At 36.7% G+C, this 21,592-nt stretch overlaps 1 protein-coding gene across 1 annotated transcript in view; it reads left to right on the forward strand.

Annotated features, from left to right (window-relative positions):
* Window positions 1-857: 857 nt before the first annotated feature.
* The window catches only part of LTV1 (LTV1 ribosome biogenesis factor), a 55,369-nt gene continuing 34,634 nt past the window's right edge, over window positions 858-21,592 (forward strand). Inside the window, exons 1-3 of the mRNA XM_081738507.1 lie at window positions 858-1,016; window positions 8,342-8,479; window positions 16,404-16,586. Coding sequence (XP_081594633.1) covers window positions 1,014-1,016; window positions 8,342-8,479; window positions 16,404-16,586 — 324 coding nt within the window. The 5' untranslated portion in view covers window positions 858-1,013. The remainder of the gene's footprint in view (window positions 1,017-8,341; window positions 8,480-16,403; window positions 16,587-21,592) is intronic.

A 21,592-nucleotide genomic window follows, 5' to 3' on the forward strand; every position in this document is an offset into this window, starting at 1 on the left:
CATGTGGGGTATGATCTGTGAGGAAGAGAGTTAAGTGGGAATTCCTATACATCTACGCTACACTTACAACTTCTTTTACATTTACACGTACATACATCCCCTTCTTTTTTCTACTCTTTCTTCTTTTTTCATTTGACGCTCGCAGTTTCCTCTAATTTTTTTTTTCTGTTCAACTTGGCTTTCAGCCCTCTTTCACTGCCTGAACTTCTTTCCCGTTTTGACCTTTTTCCCGATTGTGTCCTTTTTCTTCCCCAATTATGTCCTGTATTTTATTCAATTTTGTTCCTTAATCACAAATCCTCTGTGTGAGGTACACATGAGACAATTTTGCATTAGTAGCACACATGATTATAGCACCTACCTCTTTGACCGATAATGATCTACGACGAGACATGACAAGACAAGAAATGGAGTGTTGTTTTTCGTGACATTGGGAGGTGGTTCACAGTGCTGTGCTAGTGAGTGTGTGTATCGTGGCTGATTGTGCTCCGTGAGGAAGGAGATTAAGTGGGCCCAGTGATACACCTACACTACACTTACACTTTCTGTTCCATTTACACGTACATACATTCCCTTCTTTTTTCTACACTTTCTATTTCTCCTTTATCTTTTCATTTTATACTTCCCACTTTCCTCTACTTTTTTGCCCTGTTCACCTTGGCTTTTCGCCCTCTTTCACTGTCTGAACTCCTTTCCCGACTTTGACTTTGACTTTTTCCTGGTTTTGACTTTTTTCCCAACTTGTGTTCTTTTCCCGATTGTGTCCTGTATTTTATTCTATTTTGTTTTGAATCATAAATCCTCTGTTTGAGGTACACATTTGACCATTTTTGCATTAGTAGCACATATGAATTGTGCACCGGTGCACCTACCTATTTGACCGATAATGGTCTACGACAAGACAAGACTAGATAAGACAAGAAATGAACAAAAGCATAACATAAGGCGTTCTGTTGTTGCTTGTGTGATCATAAGGTAGATGTACACGTGATATAGTTGTATTTTTACTTAAAATGGTAAGTCTTCTAAATTTTGAAGGTGGTATTATTTTATTTTATGGGTAAAAGACTCACAAGATTTCTAATAATTGAAAATTAATTAGTAAAGACAATAACATGATCAAAGTATTTACCGTTCGAATGTGTGGCGTTGACATCATTACGAGATATACCATCTTTTCGCCTAGACCCAAGAAATTTTAAATCTGTAAGAAGTCTAATAAATTGGAAGAAGCCAAATCATTTCCGAATGCATAAAATTTAGAGTACTGATTAAGAACAGCGTCCAGATTTATTATATGGATCCATACACAAATTCATCAAAGACTTCTCTACATTCACTTTCTATACTTTCAGGAATAATTTTTAAGGTCTGCATATGCATTCTCCGGTGCAAATTCACGTTGAGAGATCTGCAAAGACACCAACCAACCTGTGCTAGGTGGCCACTAAAATGCACTAATAATATCTTCATAAAACATAGCTAAATGCCGAGCGAAGGGGTTTGGAAGTCCCGCAGGGTTCGTTGTTTCCTCTGTTCGTTGTCAAATTTAAACGTTTTCTCTCCCAATATCAAGATAATCCAATTTCCCCCTCAATTTGCACTGTTACTTCTGCACTACATCGCTCATTACCGCTATCATTCACAAATCCAGAATGGACACAATTATTAATCTTTCAGTGTATACATACTACATCACCAATATTTCAATGGTTCCTCTTCGTAACTCTTCACTTTCCTATACCGTGATTCGGTTTCAGTCAATTTAATATGCACTGGGCATAATGGCTACCTGAACGTTTTGTGTTAACTGTCACACTTTATTTTCACTCATTTTTCCGTACCAATCCGTGTCAGACGTAAAAACACAAACTGCTTCGATTGCTTAAAAATTACTATAATACAATATTAGTTGTAATTTATCATAAACTTTTGTAAACTACACAGCCGTGTTTATTACCTTATGGAAGAATACGTGGATGCCACCTTCGACTTTCATTTTTTTATTTTTTTTAAATTTATTTTCACGTAAATACGCATATCAGAGGTAAGTGCACATCATATTTCCATTATTTACACGCTACTCTAGTAAAATATTATTACTAATCTTTAGTAAATTGTACAAATGTATGGATCCGTATAATAAGTCTGCACCAAGAGTAGTCACAGAAATTGTACTTTTACAGTAAAAATGAGTGAGTGCACATGAGAGAAGGATATTAAATTCCATTGGTGGAGGAAGTTTTCATAATGCAGGAAACTAGTAGGCTATTTTATGTTTAGAAGTGTGAAACTATCAAAAGGGATATTTTATAGTTAAAATGAGTGAGTGCATATCAGAGACGACTGTGTAACATACTAATTTCCACCGGTGGAGTATTTCTATGCGGTGTAGGAATAGTATAGTCCATGTTTACAAGTATATAGTTACCAGGGTGAAACAATTATAATTGATCTAACCTATGTGATTTTCAGTGGTATCAACTTTTTTTTTCACTATTCTCCTTTTTGCGTACACTAATCGTCGCTGACGCGCATCATCTATGCGAACGCACTGCCGTGCTTGCCCCCCAGCTACGCTTCTGCCATGATTCGGTTGGATAGCATTCTCTTTTAGTGAGCACCTAGCATATGTTCGTGTGGACAAGTTTTTACTTCAGCCATTTAATTCATTTTATGCGATACGTATCTGTTTCATTACGTTCATTACTGGTATCGAGTAACGTGGGAGTTGTGTCGTACTGTTGATTGTCTTTTGTTTGAGCGGGAAGTATGGATAGGATTTGACGTCATCTTTGTCAGTGTTGTCCAGTTCTTCGTATGGTTTGTTGACGGAAGAATTGAATGACTGAACCAACAATGAAAGACATGCCTAAAGTAGAGACTTGCCTTATAATGTATATGCGCTCATAAAACTAAGCTTTTAAAATATTTAAAGCTAATTTTTACAAAGAGAATGTATATTTGTGGCCGCGATGTCATGGACTGAATCAACCTGAGTCCAATTTCAAATAGGTACTACTCATGCACATATTTCCGGCGGGAGTTTGTGTGGCTCGGATTCTATGTTACACTGTAGGTCCATGTCTCATATAGCCTCACTGCTGAAAAGGACGCTAAACTCCAATTAAATTCCAAATAGTCTTGTACGTTTAGTACTTGATGCAGAGAGTCCCGTATTCGATCCCAAACTATGTGAGTTTGTGATGGACAGCATCATGTCCGTGAATTTTCTTAGGATTTTCCCCTTTTCCCGCACATTCTCATTCCACCAAATGTTTTATAATTATTCGCTTTCATTAATAATCCATCTCCTTTATCCTGAAGGTCATAAACATGGGACGCTAAGTAGAAATGTAACTTCATCCTTTCACATACAATTGAATAATGTTTATTCACATTATATTCTTTACACACAGACTTCATCTGCTTGCGACGGGAACACGGTGGCCCAGTGGTAGAGCGCTTACCTTTGATGCGTGGGGGTCCCTTGTTCGATACCCGGTCAAGTAAGTTTGTGGTGGACAATATCGTGTCTGTGAGTTTTCTCGTGCTACTTCCGTTTCTTCCCGCATTCTCATTCCACAATTCTTCCATCATCATTCACTTGCCTTAATCACCGCCTCCCTTAGCCTAAAGGGCATAACCGTAGGACATAAAACTGACAGATTTCATTTTCTTTTTTAATCTGCATCAGGGTTGGCTGGTTTAAACGAGTTCAAATAGAGGACAATCTCTCTCGGATGTAAACCGAGAAGCGGTTTGGATTTCGCTTTGAGCTTATGTAACCCCTTCCAGTGTAACCCGATTGTTGTAATATAACACGAAGGCGAAACAAACTTATTTCTGTCCATATGTGATATAAATACATAGAGCAAATTATTTAAACCAAAAAAACCTGGTTTAAACAAAAAAAAAAAAATAAAATAAAATAAAATAAAAAAATAAATAAAAAAGGTTTAAACAAAAAAGTTTTTTTTTTTTTTTCAATAAAAACCATGGTTTTTGCCAACCCTGATCTGCATGCATATGAAACATTGTAGTTTCCATGAAATTTGTTAACGAAAAAGTAGTTTTCTATTCGCTTTTTACTTACATAACATTCCGTCGAAAAAGTTCTTCAGGCCGCCATCCTGAGTGAGGTCTTTTCTGTACTTTTTCATTCACACCAGGCAAATGCAGGAATGATACTTTACAGCGATATATCCCTATTATAATTAATCTGTACCTATATTATCAACATTGATCAGAGGCGCAATAATTAAGCATATAGCTTAGATATAATTAAAAGAAAGAACGCTGTTATTGACAGGACATGTTGTCATGAGTAAGATTATTAGTTTGTTATTGATAGAACATGTTGTTATTGTCGAGATTATTAGTTGCTATGGGAAAGCTCTTTACGGAGATATACACACGAAATTAGAGGATACGTATACGAAAGATATGGTTGCTATTGATATTTAATGTACGTATAAAACAGAAGAATAAATCGACGATATCAGGACGCAATTCATATTTATGGTTAGTGATTAATAGTTGGTATATTTATTATAATGACATAGTGATTTTAAGATACGTAAAACGAATCAGGGCTAAAGCGAAGTGTTTATATATATATTTCGTTTTATCTGGTGCCGAAGACACGGGACTATACTATACTATTTAGTTCCGAAGAATAGTAAGAACTGAGTTTATGTATATACGTATTTTATGAGTTTCACTACTTTGAGAAGTGGGAAGAGAATACAAAGAATTGCTAATATGCAGAATTCCGAGATTGAAGAAGTACCCAGCATTTCAAATGAAACCATACCTGGAAATGCCGTAACTCTGTCTGAACATTCCTATTCTAACCTTATTGATATGTTTAGTCAACTACTTGATACTAAATTTGATCAACAACAAACTAAATTGGATCAACAACAAAAATTGAATGATGAAAAGCTAGAACAGATACTAGCGCAGCATAAATCTCTTTCAGATAAAGTACAAGGTGTGCAAGAAAATTTTGATCGCTTGCAATACAATTTGAAAGAAAATTTGCAAGTATTAGCTGATGAAGTTACCAACAAAATTACAAATGATATGACGCGAGAAGTTGATACTAGGTTTCAACAATTTAGTAACAAATGGCAAGATAGACAGGATCAACTAGCTCTAGAAACAGAGTCGATAAAGAAAGCCGTTGAAGCCGTGGAATCGACGACAGCCCAACAAAAAAATCAGATAGTGAATATTACTGCCCAGGTCAATTCACATAGCATACTGATATCCAACATACAAGAGGAAATCAGATCGTTACAAGAGAGGGAATGTGACTACAATAATCCTATGTATAAGGAGGCTTTGGGTACTCCCAATCAACAGGAAACATTGCATCATCAACAGGGAACATTGCATCTTCAACAGGAAGCATTGCATCACTGCCCGAGAACTCCATTAATAGAAACTGACGGGATATCTTCTTCTAAGAGTTCTACTGATGATGGTTTAGTTGTGGAAAACCACAGTAGGCGATTCCAAAGTCCAGATCGCAAAAGAAGAAAGGAGATAAATAAGTACAAAAGGGTTCCAGACCATTATCAACGCCAACAAAAACATAACTATAGCAAAATAAACGTTAAGGTCAGTGAAATTAAGGCCATGACTAAATTCAGCGGTAAGTGTGACGAAACCGCAAGCTCGTTCTTAGAAAAATTTGAAGCAGAGTGCGAGATTATGGGTGTAGATCAATCTAAATTTATGAAGTTGTTACCACATCTGTTACTTCCTCCTTGTTCCTTGTGGTTTAAAGCTATTCGCGACCATATAAAATCCTACGAAGAATTTAAACGGGCCCTGTTGGCTAATTACGAAAATGATTTCTTGTTAGCTAACCGTGATGCGATGGTGCGAACTCGACACTATTCACCTCGGGTCGATAAATCTCTTACGGATTTTACAATCAATGCATATAATGAACTTAAACTCGTCAATCCGTTTCAGCCAGAATCCAGAATAATCGCTTCCGTACGCATTTTATTGCCGTATAAATTACAACAGATTCTGTTGTCTGCTCAATGCGTAAACTTCAATCATCTGATAATTTTAGTTCAAAACTTCGAGAATCAATTCCCGAACCCTAGCGGAAGTAATCGTAATCCACCCAATCCAATTCCTGTCAGAAACCTGAATATAACCAATGAAAATACCGAAAATCTTCGCAGCGATGAGAGGTCACGTGACAATACTGGCATTGGAATTAGTGAAAGATCTGTTATACGTACTGGAACTGGAGCTAATGGAAGATTCAATTCTAGCGGTAGAAATGGAACGAATTATAATAATCCGAGGAACAGTTGGACGAACGGAAGAAACTTTCGTGGAAGACGTAATTACAGCAACAATGTCATGCATACCAGTGTGACCCAAAACAGATGCAATTGGAGATCTCGAGATGGCAGGAACTGTCGGAATAGGACCGAAGTAATGAATGAAACAGGAAATGGATCAAGTGAAAATAACCAAGATTGTGGTGTTCAATGTACTTTGATTGACCCTTTTGTTAATCATAATTTAAACTAAAACCCGCTGATATGGTTGGGGTTAATCCCATACCAGCCGAAGGTTCCCACGGTTATTCGACGCAAAATTCGTCTATTAATTTATTTGTGAATAATATTGATGATAAATATAATTTAGATATGAAAAGCTGGAGCAGGTAAACGGCTAAAGCTGGTTAAAATTTCAACCCTGATATGTTAACTAAATTAAATTTGGATAACAATTCTTAATTTATTCTCTCAGATGTTACGAGTTGTGTTGTGAATACTTCATTTGGACTTTATATTTCTGCAACATGTTATGATGTGATTAATTTATTTTATCTTTGTATTAACTTTGAGTGTTATGTTTACCTTTATCTTACTTTACATGTTCAAAAGAGATTTGATTATGCCAACTTGAAATCTATGACATTGATTTTAAATTGAAGCCTTTAAATGTAATTATTGCCTTCTGATCTTGTTGTTGTTTTGATAAGATGACGATCTTAATTATAAATAATGTTGTTTGTATATGGATGTTATCGTTCAATGTAAAAGAGGAACAACTAACTAGTAACTCTGCGTAAGTCATCATCACTAAGTCACAATCCACAAAGTACGAGTTTAGGATAGAGACAAGGAGAGTAGGTATGAGAGAGCTGGAAAATATTATGAAAATAAAGTGGAATTTGAAAGAAATTAAAAAAAAAATAATAATAATAACACGGACTTACAGCAAGAGAGGGGAATTACATAGTTAAGAAGGGAGGCACGAACAGAAAGATGACAGCATGGTGGAACCTGTCTGTAATATGGAGTCCTGTGAAATATCAAGTAGTATACTGTGTTACAGATTTCATGTTTACTGAACTATGTTACGAATAAGTAAATAAATAATATTTTAAGTTGTGTATTCTTTTACGGTGGCTCAGTAGTAGAGCGATTACCTCTGGTGTGTGGGGTCCCAGGCTCCGTCTCCGGCCAAGTAAGTTTGTGGTGGACAACATCGTGTCCGTCAGTTTTCTTGGGGTATTCCCGTTTCCTCCCTCTTTTCATTCCACTAATTCCATCATCATTCCCTTGCTTTAACCATTTTTTCCTTCCCTTTGCCTCGAGGGTATAATCGTGGGACGTTAAACTGAAAGATTTCATTTCTTTCTTCGGCTTTTGTGAGTTTCTTCGGAAGTATAAGTTTCTCATGGTTGAAAACGTGAACTTCTGTCCTTTTTACATGTTATTTTTATTCTTTTGTAGGAAAATAAGAAATTCTTTTTAGTCCTAAAACTACATCGAATATGAATTAAATCGTAACTACTATAAATAAATAAATAAATAAAATAAAATAATTATATATTTAAATATATATATATATATATATATATATATATATATATATATATATATATATATATATATATAAACTTGATGTACAATATTGTCCTTTTCATCAAAACAGAAGCATATGTTCCAAGACAGGTCGTAGTGGTCTGTAATTATTTTATTTTATCTGAGCTAATTATTAAGATTAATTTTAGAAAGCGTACAGCAGAATTGGTTCCATTTAACTGTTGTATATAAAATTGAAAAAAGAAAAAAAATGTTAGAAGGGTATACCATGCCTTGAGTTTTTTTTTCTCTCTGTTCCATATATTCTTTTGTTGATTGTAGTAATTTCTCACATTTATATATATATATATATATTATATGTTCAATATAGATCGGTTGAAAAACTCTGGTAATTGAATTGAATACTTTGCGTTGTTTTGTTATATAAAATTGAATATAATATATAACATTCTTTCTTTATGTATTAGCCGAGGAAGAAGAAGTTTATAGACAAGAAGAACGCCATTACTTTTCATTTGGTGCATCGAAGTCAGCAAGATCCGTTGATTGCAGATGAGAAGGCACCCCAACATGTTTTGTTGCCTGTTGCGGGCAAGAAGAGAAAGGTAAGCGACAACTGTTCTTATTTTAACAATAGGGGAAAAGAATGTTGTTGCAGGAGGGTATTCAGATATGTTATATTGTTGTACATTATGCTATGAAAGTAAAACCATGATCTCCGTCGTGGTTAGAATTTTGTTAATATGACCATAACATTTACGTTTGTTTTCTTCCTCACTACAGAGTTTACGCCTCGCTCTCTCTCTCGCGTGTCTATCCCAGCTCTGCCACGGCGAAGAACGATTTCTTCCATTACCTACATTCTTGTCGTATCCGAAGCTGGAAGGTCGGCAGACAAAAATATAACTACCGTAAAAAGAAAATATGTGCAAATGACTGAACTAGGCACAAATAACAATGAATTAAGATTAGCTTGAGGATTAAATCAGAAAACCTAACTAAAATGTGCAAAGAATACAATGAAGCTTAGTATAATTTATACTACATTAAAAATATCATTAAAAAATTACAAGCAGACAAATAAACGTTTACTTTACATATTTACGGTGGCTTTTACGTAATCACAGTGGCAGCACGATCAATACATTTTCATTTACTCACAATAATCTTCGACCGGTCAACTCCTTCAGGAACGTCGTGGTTCCGGTGTCGAGTCCCATTTGACAGCAAAGGTCCACAGTAGGCTTCAGGAATAGGAATTTGAACTGATCCGTGTTAATACGCTCACAGCTGCTCAACAATTATCCCAGAATTTCAGTCGTGAGGGGTCCAACTGGCGCACAGTTTCTTAACACATACGAGTGTACGCTAGTATCCTAGTACACGAGAAATAGTATGCACAACACGACGTGTAGTACTTCAGTAATCACAACATTACCAACGAAAGAGAAGTTCACTCTCATGAACACTGAGTTCCCTTTTATACTTGGGATTTGATCCCTCGTTTTTTTGTTTTATTATTATTATTATTATTATATAATTAATAGTCTAGTCTTTGATGCTCGACCCGTTCAGGGGAGCACATATAAAGCAACGGCGCGTATCAACTTAGAATGGCACGCCCGACTTGTAATGAAGGGCGGCCTACCGAGCACTGATCGACACGAATCGTGCGTCGTTACGAACAGAGGAAGCACTGGAGTTTCCCTTAGCTGACAATAGATTTTAAGTACAGTTTTGCGTGGGTGGATGGTAAGAGTTCCGAAAATCAGATATAGAGAGGATCATTGTCCAATTAACTCTCTCAACTTCAACAGTGCGTGGGTGACGGGTAAGAGTCCCGAAAATCAAACACAAAGAAACAGTCACCAAGCATGTTGCTGTCACGTGATCAGTGTCCCTGTTGCTTGACCATATATGGCCGTAGAATCGAAGCTAGGCTTACTAACACAAATGTATAACATACCAAACTGGTGAAAGAAGCTTCGAGATTGTTCCTTCATATACGAGGCTCGGTTAATAAAGTTCAAATTATCAATGTCTTTTCCAATCTCTTCCAAATTTAATAAAATGAGCCTGGGGTCGGTGACAAAAGAACACATATTATAATCACTCCAAACTCACCTTAATTAAGTACTAGGTCACTATTTAGTTCCTTATAATTTCGGTAACTCTAAACTGACACCTTCACAATAATAATCAAAAGGGTTTAGTTAGGAAATTTGATACCGTATTTATATAACGACTAATTTGAATAATGTTCCTTTCCATGTATTTTTAGCTGATATTTCTAGTACTACCCACGTACTACCCACGCTAATCTTAATTCATTGTTTCTTTCGATTTCCTCCCCTCCACTACTACAAACCAGCCCCTCAAAAGTAGGTCACAACTTCTTTGGAAGAAAGCCCCCTGGGGTGACATCTGCCGGGCTATTGAACTGTTTCCTTGGTGTTTGTTAGAGGTAGGAACTGTTGACGACGCTGTGGACTTATTTACATCTGTTGTCCACTCAGCCATAAAGGACTTTGTGCCGGTGAAAGCATCAAAATCGAACAGGTTTCCGGTCTGGTACGACAATGAACTTCGTGAACTTTTTAAAAACAAAAAGCTTGCCTGGACTCTATGGAAATCACATCCGAGTGACTACACATACAAAAACTTTGCTAGAATTAGAAGTCTTGCCAAGAAGGTACAGCGGCGTAAATACTTTGAATACATGGACTCAATTGGTAATTTTACTGTTAGTAACCCTAAAGTCTTTTGGTCTGTAATTAAATCTAGAACAAAATCTCCGGGCATACCGGCAACAGTTCAAGATGAAAATACTGAAGCGAGTGATGATCAAAGACCCGACATCTTCAATAACTACTTCTGCAAAACATTTACTTCCCTTCCCTCTACAACCCATCTTCCCCCTCTCCGCTCCATCTGTTCGGACACCTTATCCAATCTCTCTACCACCCCGGGCGAAGTTCTGGCTCTCTTGCTATCGTTATCTCCACACAGATCACTAGGACCTGATAAAATTAGTCCTCTCTTTCTCAACAAAACTGCTTCAGTTATTACGGTTCCTCTATCTATCTTATTCAATAGATGCTTCAAGGAAGGGTATTATCCCACCAGTTGGAAACTAGCTCACGTGACCCCAATATATAAATCAGGACTTAAAGATCATGTATCCTCCTATAGGCCAATATCTCTTCTTTCTGTAATATCAATTATCTGCGAAAAAATAATCAAAGACAGGCTACTTAAATTCACCTCACCTTACATCCATAGTTCTCAGCACGGCTTTCTACCGAAAAGCTCAAGTCTCTCAAACTTAAGTACTCTTCTTTCCTGTGCAGTCAAATGTATGAATAACAATACTCAATTAGATGTTATCTATTTTGATCTCTCGAAGGCCTTTGATTCTGTCAGTCACATTCATCTTCTTCATAAACTCTCCAATAGATTTAATGTACATGGCAAATTTCTCTCTCTAATCACAAGCTACTTGAAGGACCGTAAACAGAGAGTTGTTCTTTCAGGGGCAACTTCTAACCCCCAACCCGTGATCTCAGGGGTGCCTCAGGGGAGTGTACTTGGGCCTCTGCTGTTTGTCCTGTATATGGATGATCTCTACACGCACTTATCAGCTAAACCTAGTGGCCTTCTGCTTTTTGCTGACGATTGTAAGTTATACAGAGAAATATCGTGTCTCCATGACATAACTGCTCTACAGGAAGACATAAACTACCTTACAGGCTGGTGTGAAATGTGGCACTTGAAACTCAACAGTAAGAAATGTGACAGTATTACTATTACTTTGAAAAAGTCTCCTGTTCCCTCCACATACCATATCAACGATTCCCCTATCACACATTCTGCTAGTCATAATGATCTTGGTGTCATCTTTGATTCAAAACTCACATTCTCTGACCACATCTCCTCAATACTAAAGAATTCAATGCGCATGTTGGGACTTCTTTATCGATTCACCGAACTACGCACTGTTTCTTCACTAGCAACTTTTTATAAGACATTAATAGCGCCCAAGATCGAATACTGCTCTCCCATATGGGCCATGGCAGCACCTACACATCTCTCCAGACTTGATTCTGTTCTCAATTTCTTCATCGCTATAGTCCGTTTTCGTGTTCCTGCACTTCGAATATTATCTAAGAAGGAACTCTTGCGACATCTTAATATTCAGACTCCTGAAGTACGCAGAACTATCTCTGACCTGAAATATCTACATAAAATAGTTAATGGAAACTTAAGATCGGAAATATTACTTCAGGAACTATCCTTACGTGTCCCTTCCCGCATCACCCGGAATACCCACCTATTCCATCTTGCCCGTCCTAGGTTGGCTGTTATACAGAGGTCTCTTTTTTATAGAATACCAAACTGTTATAATCAAGTATCAACTGATGTGGACATATTTTCGAGCTACCCAGTGTTTGAAAGAGCAATTAAGCGAGCTTTGACGGAATAGTTTTACTCTTACACTCTTTTTTCTATGTTGTTGTTATTGTTATCTTGTTTTTTTTTTCTTTCTTTTGTTAGCATGTCCCTGTGTAAAATGGCAAAGTTATGCTGTATCTGGGAATTTGTTCAATAAATAAATAAATAAATATACTTTTTTTTAAAGCTAAGGCTTAAAATAGCGTATCCTAACGGGATAGGTCGGAGGGGAAAAGGGTTCAAATACCTTTCCGCATACCTATTCTCGCCGTGCGAAGGACAGGCATTTCATCTAATATACTATACCCTCTGACTTTTCATCATTCCAGTAGTAGCAAGTATTCCAACATCATTTAATCCTTAAATGCAACTACAGTCCAGGCTTTTATGTTGGCGTAACTCCACTTTCGATTCAGATCAAGAATCGCGCGCCGATATTATGTAATGAAAAAAAAAAGCATGATTGGACCGGAATTTAAACCAGGTTTTCTGTTTATCGTTCCAATGTCTTAACAACTACTCTTTCCAGGTCGGTCCCTTAGCAGCTATACGAGGTTTCTTCAAAAAGGATCCGTCTTTTATTTATAATAATAATAAAAAAAATAATAATTAAGTATTCAGATAGGCTACCACAGTCTTATAATTACATGGGCGCATTGGGGATATTCAAAATTAACAAAAAATTGGCTAACTACCAATCAATCTTCCCTTGAAAACTTAAATATTTTGACGTTTCGGAACTCTCAGCTGGTTCCTTCCTCAGTGGCAAGGTAAAAAGGATTAAAACGGAAAGGAGATAAAAGGAGTAAAACCAGGAATACATACCACTATAAAAAGTAACGAACAAAAAGGATCCTGAGATGACCAGAGCAAAGTGAAAAAAGAATGAACTGAATCAAAAAGAACGCGGTGTCTATGTTAGGCCACCAGAGCCAGATCCAAAGTATGCATCAAAGGTAGGTACCCAAGTTCGATCGATGTTGCCAGTATCAAGGTTCAATGTAGGTTTGCATTTATGAATAAAGAACGATTCTTTAATTTCCTTTTTTTTTTTTTTTTTTTTTTTAATTTATTTATTTTGCTGAACCTATTACCTTAACCTGTTTTATATTATGTGAATGTTGTTTTAGATGAAGCGCCAAACCCGACATGCCTTCTTCTTCTTGTGACTTTTTTGATTGTCTAACATGTTCCTTCACACGCGTGTTAATATTACGTTTAGTTTACCCAATGTATGAGGAATCACATTCGCAATGGAAGCGGTAAATACCTGCCTTATTTAATTGATCGACAAAATAGGTTTTAAATCCAGTGAGATGTTTTTGTAAACTTTTGGGAGGAACACTTGAAGCACATATGTTATGCTTTGCAAGAATATGACCTATTGATTACCCGATCACATAATAAATTTATTACAAAAGTATACCGAAAACCTAATGCAGGCACTACTTACATACATCAACAGTCAGCTCATCCGCCAATGTACAAGGCCAATATTTGGGAGAACTTCTTTCGTAGAGCATTATTAATTTGTGACCGTCAAAAAAATCTCAATGAACAAATACAGTTTTTATATAAAATAGGACAAGAAAACGGTTATAAGCTGTGTATTTTACAAAATTGGTTTAATCAAACACGTAGATCGCTGCAAGTTCCTAAAACGGTAACTTCAAAAGAAGCAAAAACTTGGATTGGAATTCCTTATTTCCCCCAACTTTCAACAAAAATTCAACATATTCTTGCAAAGCATAACACATCTGCTTCAAGTATTCTCCCCCAAAAGTGTACAAAAACATCTCACTGGATTTGAAAGCTATTTTGTCGATCCGTTAAATAAGGCAGGTATTTCCCGCGTCCATTGCGAATGTGATTCCTCATACATTGGCCAAACTAAACGTAATATTAACACGCGTGTGAAGGAACATGTTAGACAATCAAAAAAGTCACAAGAAGAAGAAGGCATGTCGGGTTTGGCGCTTCATCTAAAACAACATTCACATAATATAATACGTTTAGCAAAAATAAATAAATACATAAAACAACGGAAAATTAAAAAATCGTTCTTTATTCATAAATACAAACCTACATTGAACCCTGATACTGGCAACATCGATCGAACTTGGGTACCTACCTTTGATGCATACTTTGGATCTGGCTCTGGTGGCCTAACATAGACACCGTGTTCTTTTTGATTCAGTTCATTCTTTTTTCACTCTGCTCTGGTCATCTCAGGATCCTTTTTGTTCGTTACTTTTTTATAGTGGTATGTATTCCTGGTTTTACTCCTTTTATCTCCTTTCCGTTTTAATCCTTTTTCCCCTGCCACTGAGGAAGGAACCAGCTGAGAGTTCCGAAACGTCAAAATAATTATATTTTTCAAGGAAGAATTCATTGGTAAGTAGCCAATTTTTGGTTAATACCAGTCTTACTTTAATCTCCTTGAAAGTATTCCCCTTGGGTTGCCGCACATATTTTCCAACGATTCTTCTAAAATTGAAAGCAGCTCTGGAACGCCTCTTTTAGTATTACGCGCAGCTTGTTTGTCGTATTCTGCACAATGTCTTCTTTGCACTGAAATCTAGTTCCTTTCATGGACATTTTCAGCTTGGGGAAAAAGCCAGAAATTACACAAGCCATATCGGGGGATTATGGAGCCTGTCAAACCACGAGAATGCTGTATTTGACCATGGAAGTTTGAATTCACTGTCCACATTTGATCCGTGAGTTACTTATAAGCATCTCCCTTCCCCCTCGTTGTTCCAAAGCCTGTTTCATCTTGTGGTTGGTTTCTACTCGGGATTCTGCAAACCTGACACAATATTTATTGCAGTAGCGTTGTTCAAATTTTTCGGTCATTTTGTCAAAAGTGAAATTCCGACATCTCTCACACCTCTTACTTAATCGGCTGTCTGCCGGCGACTAACTGCTTGTGGAGGCTGGAAAAAAGCATGTGCATTAGGGTCACCTACGTACACTCCCTCCCCCTGCTTCACTACATTTGTTTACGCTGAAAAAAAAAAAAAAAAGATTGGACAGTTTTTCAACAAACCTCGTACATTCTATTCCTGATGTCACTCAGTCATTATATTATATTCCATACATTGAGGAATTTTATATCACCAATTCAACAGTCAGACGTGTTCTTTAATATGAACATTGGGTTGTCCGTATGGGGTGAATGGTTGAGCTCCGACATCAGGAATAGAATGTATTGCTGTTCCGGGAACGGACTGGATAACGTAGTAGTCAACGCATCGGCACAGTAAGCCGGACACCTGAGTACATATCCCGGACGAGTCGTGCGTTTTTTATACTCTTTATGTATTATTGAATTCGCACTTCGAGAATTCTGAATAAGTGAGTTACAGTTACAATAGGAAGGACAATTAATTAATATCATTGCTAAGGCTGTAAATCTGTGCATCGCACTTTTTTTATTTTTTTTTTTTTAATTTTTTTTTTAAAGAGGCCTGGTTCGTTATAATTTTGAGATTTCGTGCTATTTTTACTTCTCTTAGAGAAAGTTCACAGGGGTAGGCAGAAACTTCCACACGTGTCCATTGTAGCAATTTTTAGAAATCAACGAAGGTGTAACCGCACTATGAAGTTATTTGATTAAAAATACAGCTACTTTGTGGTATAAGGTAGACTTTATATTTCAATCATTCATCACGTATGCTTTAGCAATTGTCTTTCTGTTCTTTAATTTTTCTGTTTGGGGGGGGGGTTACGGTGGCTCAGTGGTAAAGCGCTTACCTCGTGTCGGGGTCTATGGTTCGATCCCCAGCTAAATAAGTTTGTGGTGGACAATATCCTGACCGTAGGTTTTCTCAGGTACTCCCGTTTCCTCCCATATTCTCATTCCACCAATCGCTTTATCATTCATTTACCTTAATTACCCGTCTTCCTTAGCCTAAAAGGGCATAATCGTGGGATGTTAAACTGAAAAATTTAATTTCATTTCATTTTTCTCTTTATTTCACCCAACTTCCTCCGCATGTGATGAAATGTTTAACGATGGAACCTATAGTGTACATATTTTCTGGTAAGTAATTGTATGTTCTGTTTATTGTCCAGGTTGAAGACGAAAAGCGGAAAGAAGAACAAAGAAAATTTGGCATCTACTTTGATGATGATTACAATTACCTACAACACTTGAGAGATGTCAACGAAGTTTCTGTTGATTGGGAACCTGTCGAAAGAGTCCGCATCGATAAAAATGACAGGCCAAGCTTATCTTCAGCAAACAATAATTGCAAGGTATGTTTAAATTTCCTCGTATTTTGATCAACTGTTTGAATGAATGACTGTATTAGAAAATTGGGTCATAAGTCTTGCAATATTTCCACATTTCAAACAGCAGGCGCCTTTATACGGTGTATTTGACCGTAAGTACAAGGTCAAACTGGTCCAAAGGGTAGTGTGTCAAGCGGACTATTAAATACGAGGCCACCACTTGGTTAGTATATTCAGTCAGTTTTTAGTGGCAGTCAACGTGAGTTCAGCTGGTACTCATATGAGTTTGCATTCGGCCATAATGCTGTGAGAGTAACCGAAAACATCTGTTATACGAAAGAGGCAGGCGCAATGAACCACAGCACAACAATTCTTGGGTTCCAGAAATTCCGTAAAGGTTGTCGAAGATCAGCAAAGGTGCGGCCACTCCAGGGTAACAGATTTCTGATGTCATACAACACGTCATTGAGAAAATCCATCCACCAGCATACGTCGATTGTCAAAGCAACTATGAATTGACCTCAGCGCAGGTCCAGAGGAGAATGGATGTGTGCCGACAACTGCTGCAAAATCTACGTGATGTAAGTTTCTTGGAACGGATTGTCACACTTGACGAGAAATGGGTGTTTTCTGAAATCCGAATGTTCAGAATCCATGGTTAAGCAAGGGCCAACTTCCAGAACATGTCGTCAAACAAGTTCATTTCGAGTGTAGACATGTTATGTCTGTGGTGGAACTACAAGGAGGTAATTCACTTTAAATTCATTCCTAACGGTCTTACTATCAGTTGGTATGCTGCATTTTGCCAAAAAATATCCTGCATTGGTGGAAGCGCGCGCTGCTGCAACAGGATAATGCAAAATTACACTTGGCCCGAGAAACGCAACAAAAATATTCAGGAAATTGATGCTGCACCCGGCACACAGTGGGGCGAAAACGCAAAAAGCTGGCCAAAAGTTTAAAAAAAAAAAAAAAAAAAAAAAAAACGAAAGTTAGTAATATAGGATTTTTTTATGTAGTTGGCTAGAGTGATGTTAGAAGGGCCCAAATCCATAAATAGAATAAGGTTTTTACTTTATTCCGACTACCTGAGCCACTCTTAAGTAGACCCTTCAGCAGGTCAAATGCGTAGAGACCAATAGAAGAATTGTGACGCGTCCGTTGAAACGGTTGTAACTTCCGAACGCGTTCATAGTCTTTAAATCTGTAAAGTTTTCCTATATCGTACTGGTAAGTAGAATAAGTGTATGAAGTGAAAAATTAATAGTAATGATGTAATAATTTATAATTGGAATCGCAAGTCAGGCAAAATTTTCACATTGTTTATATATTTTCTTAACTTAAAGCGTTGAAAACATTATCTGCACCCTCGTGTACCACGTTCATACTTTGTAGAATGGTAGTCTGAATATTAATTAATGCTGTCGACAAAAACGTAGCTGCCAAAACGTGCCAATTACGAAGCATGTTGATGTTAATAATTGTTCATTTAATGTTACAGTGACAAGCCGTTGTAGTTATCATGACGGAATCAAATACCAATAATTTGTGTCATTTAAGTAATAATACATTTCTAATAAATAAGAACGTAAGTAACAAGTAATTGTTCATCAAAATATATGAAAAAAGTGAATGTTATTAAAGATACATTGTGAAAATTACGAAGTATATTGACATCCTTTTAATTCCGCCATTTTGGATCCGTCATTTTTTTTTTTTTAACTTTAGTTGCAGAATCGTAATCAGCAACCTCAATAACCCCTTTATCGCACTTTTGAGAACATTTCTACGACTTTTTCGACTTTTGCTAATTTTATTCCGCCTTTTTGTAACTTTAGTTGCAGAATCGTAATCAGCAACCTCAATAACCCCGTAATACTAAATTTCATTCAATTTGAATATAGTTATCATATTTTGGCCAGCTTTTTTCGTTTTCGCCCCACTGTGCGGCATATAGTCCTGACTTTGTCCTTTCGGATTTCTTCCGGTTTCGTCCATAGGGCACTTTCTAAAACTACGATGCTTCACCAACCAGCAGGAGGTAGAAACAGCAGTGACTGGCTCCTTTTGCCTCTAACAGCAAGATGTGGTATCAGCGTGGAATCGAGAAAGGTGTCCCCAGACAGTCCAACACGAGAGGCTATACTTTGATTGGCAACCTGTTTTCATTGTATTGTAATAAATATAGGTATGTTATGTATCAGAATATTGCAAGACTTAATGACTCAACCTTGTAAATGAGAGGGTTTTAACACCCAATGCACAAAAAGAATAACGGAAGTGAATGAAAGAAAAAACTTCTTACGGTGAAACAGTATACAAACATTTATTTGATAACATAATGAACAGTTGTCATTTCAAAACAAGATAATGATGTTAACTAAACAGTCACATATTTGATTAATTAATTAGGACTTAACGTGAAGAGAAATTATCTAATTATAGACAAGATGCTAACCTGCTCAGAAATTCTAGTAATCATGTTAAATGTGGTTGTGATTCCTGAAAATACTTCGTTCTTTCTGGCTTTTGGCTCTCCCCTATAACCTTGTTCAACGAGGGCGAAAAGAAGAACAAGGCTAAGTCGTGTTTCTAGCAGCTAAAACAAAGTTTTCTCCGCACTGCACTACCTCAGTGAGTCCGGTACTTTACATTTTCCCCAACGTTTTTCAATTTTATATATATCCTACGTGAACAAGGTTCTAGGGGAGAGTCGAAAGCTAGGAAGTGCAAAGTATTTTCTAGGATTCTGATTACAACTAAGTAAAATGATTTTCTAATTAAGTTAGGGCTTGAATATTTTACAGCTTCATTTTTTCCTCTTTGCCTTCTTTTACGGTGTAAATTTTAAAATATGTTTGTTTTTGCCTCTTCTGGTTAAATTAGATGTTTTTTCTATTTGTAATAAAGTAGCATATTTTTCTTTTTTTTTTTAGCAGGCCTCGAACTCAGTAGTAAAGCTGTAATAAAGTAGCATATTTTTTCTTTTTTTCTTTGTTTTCTTTTTTTAGCAGGCCTCGAACTCAGTAGTTAAGCATTAATAAGAGTCCCATTGAACAAAGCGAGTGCATGCGCATTGAGGTAAATAGATGCGAGCTTGAGTTTGGTATAACTTGTTATTGATTTTAATGTTTTGTATAGAAAGAAGACTAAGTTGAATCAGACAAAAAAATAATAAAAGAAAGTATTTGAAGTATTTGTAAAGCCGAAGCTCTTCATTACTGATTAGTGTCGAATGCAATACGATTGGTTGCCGAAATTACGCTAGGCATATAAAAATTCTTTTAAGATTTCCAGGCACATCATAGGAGAGTATTAGTTAATATTAGCAGCCCGTTCTTTGCACTGGGAGAATACGTTAAGAGCACCAAAGCTATCTCCAATCAACTTAGGTATCCCAAAAACTATGAATTCGTCACTAATATCGCTCATTTTCAATTATTTTTTCATATCATCCCACCTTAGGAGAACTAATGGGGGCTGAATTTGGATTTAAACGGCATCGGAAGTGTCACTATTCGTCTCAGCGACCACGAAAACTGGATTCGATACTAATATCAATCATTTTCGACCATTTTTATATATCTCCCTTCTCCTCCCCCAAGTTGCGGGACTGAATTTGGATTTAAATGACATCGAAAGTGTCACTGTTTATCTCGGCGATCCCAAAAACTATGGATTTGACACTAATATCGGTCATTTTTTATCATTATATATATATATATATATATATATATATATATATATATATATATATATATATATATATATATATATCGTTCCCCTCTTCCTCCCCTAAATTGCACCGTCAAAGTGAAATAATAAAAACCATCGAGTTATTAAGTCACAAACATAGTCACTTTCATTTATATATACAGGGTGTTTCAGATAAAACGTCCAGTGCTTATAAATCCGAAACGGTTGAGAATAAAAAGATGAAACAAAAACTGAGATAGGAAAATGTCATAGGCCGCATCACATGGTGTTGTTGTGGTGACCCACAGGGCCCTCCTTCAAGGGGGCCCAGGGACCAACTTCAAATTTTCAAATAGGAACATGTATTGAATCACACCTCATTCAATAGTACTTGGAAAACGAAACAACTTTTGTAGGAAACAATTTTCGATTTGGGCCACCGTTTTTAAATGGCCGCAAAAAGTGAGTCCTATATCAGATAAAACGTCCAGTGCTTATAAATCCGAAATGGCTGACAAGTAGACCTCACCACTTCGCCGTTGCGTTAGCAAAAGGAAACAACTACTGTCCTAGAGTAGGGTTGAATATAAGATATTGACAAAAATTTTAGTTGCTAATGAGCACTAGAAATATGGGAAAACGAAATAGAAACACGAATGTGGGAAAGCCAAGTACAATATAATTTGATAGTTGCAAGACCGATATTTTTTCGAAATAGATGGAGGAACAATAGTTATGACTTCAACTATGTAAATCGAGTTAGGAAGGATGTTTTTATGGCATTCCAGATCATGGCCGCCATCTTGAAATCCGCCATATTGGATCGAAGTCAACTTTTTTAAATGGAAAGAGGGCCATGTGAGGTATCAAACAACAATGATATTTTCCACCCAATCTCATACACTAATTGGTTTGTCCATATCTCGAACGGTTTACAACTTACAGTTCTTTCAATGTTGAAAAATTCGTTGTTTGTAGCAGATAACAGATAACTACAGTGACAATGAACATAGCTCCAGAGACAGCATTCTTACAGAACAAAATTACGGCAATGCAAGAAATGAAAGTCCTCAGCATTCATAAAGTGGTTCTGATCTCGCCACTTCGTGTGTGCGTTTGTAGATTCAAACTGAAACTATAAGCAGTTGGTGCAGCACGATGAAGAGAATAGCAATATTGGTTGCCAATGGCATTCCTGGTCGTAGCAGCTACAGTATAATGTAGAAGCTTACGTGCATCGTGTACCATTCTACAGCGACAAACTCTTTGTAAGGAGACAAGTGCAGGAAATATATTATTCTCACTGTGAGTTCTACCCGTGAACTTGGAAGTGC

This window comes from Thermobia domestica, chromosome 2 (assembly GCF_964235325.1).
Source record: "Thermobia domestica chromosome 2, izTheDome1.hap1.1, whole genome shotgun sequence".
In the NCBI taxonomy this organism is placed as follows: Eukaryota; Metazoa; Arthropoda; class Insecta; order Zygentoma; family Lepismatidae; genus Thermobia; species Thermobia domestica.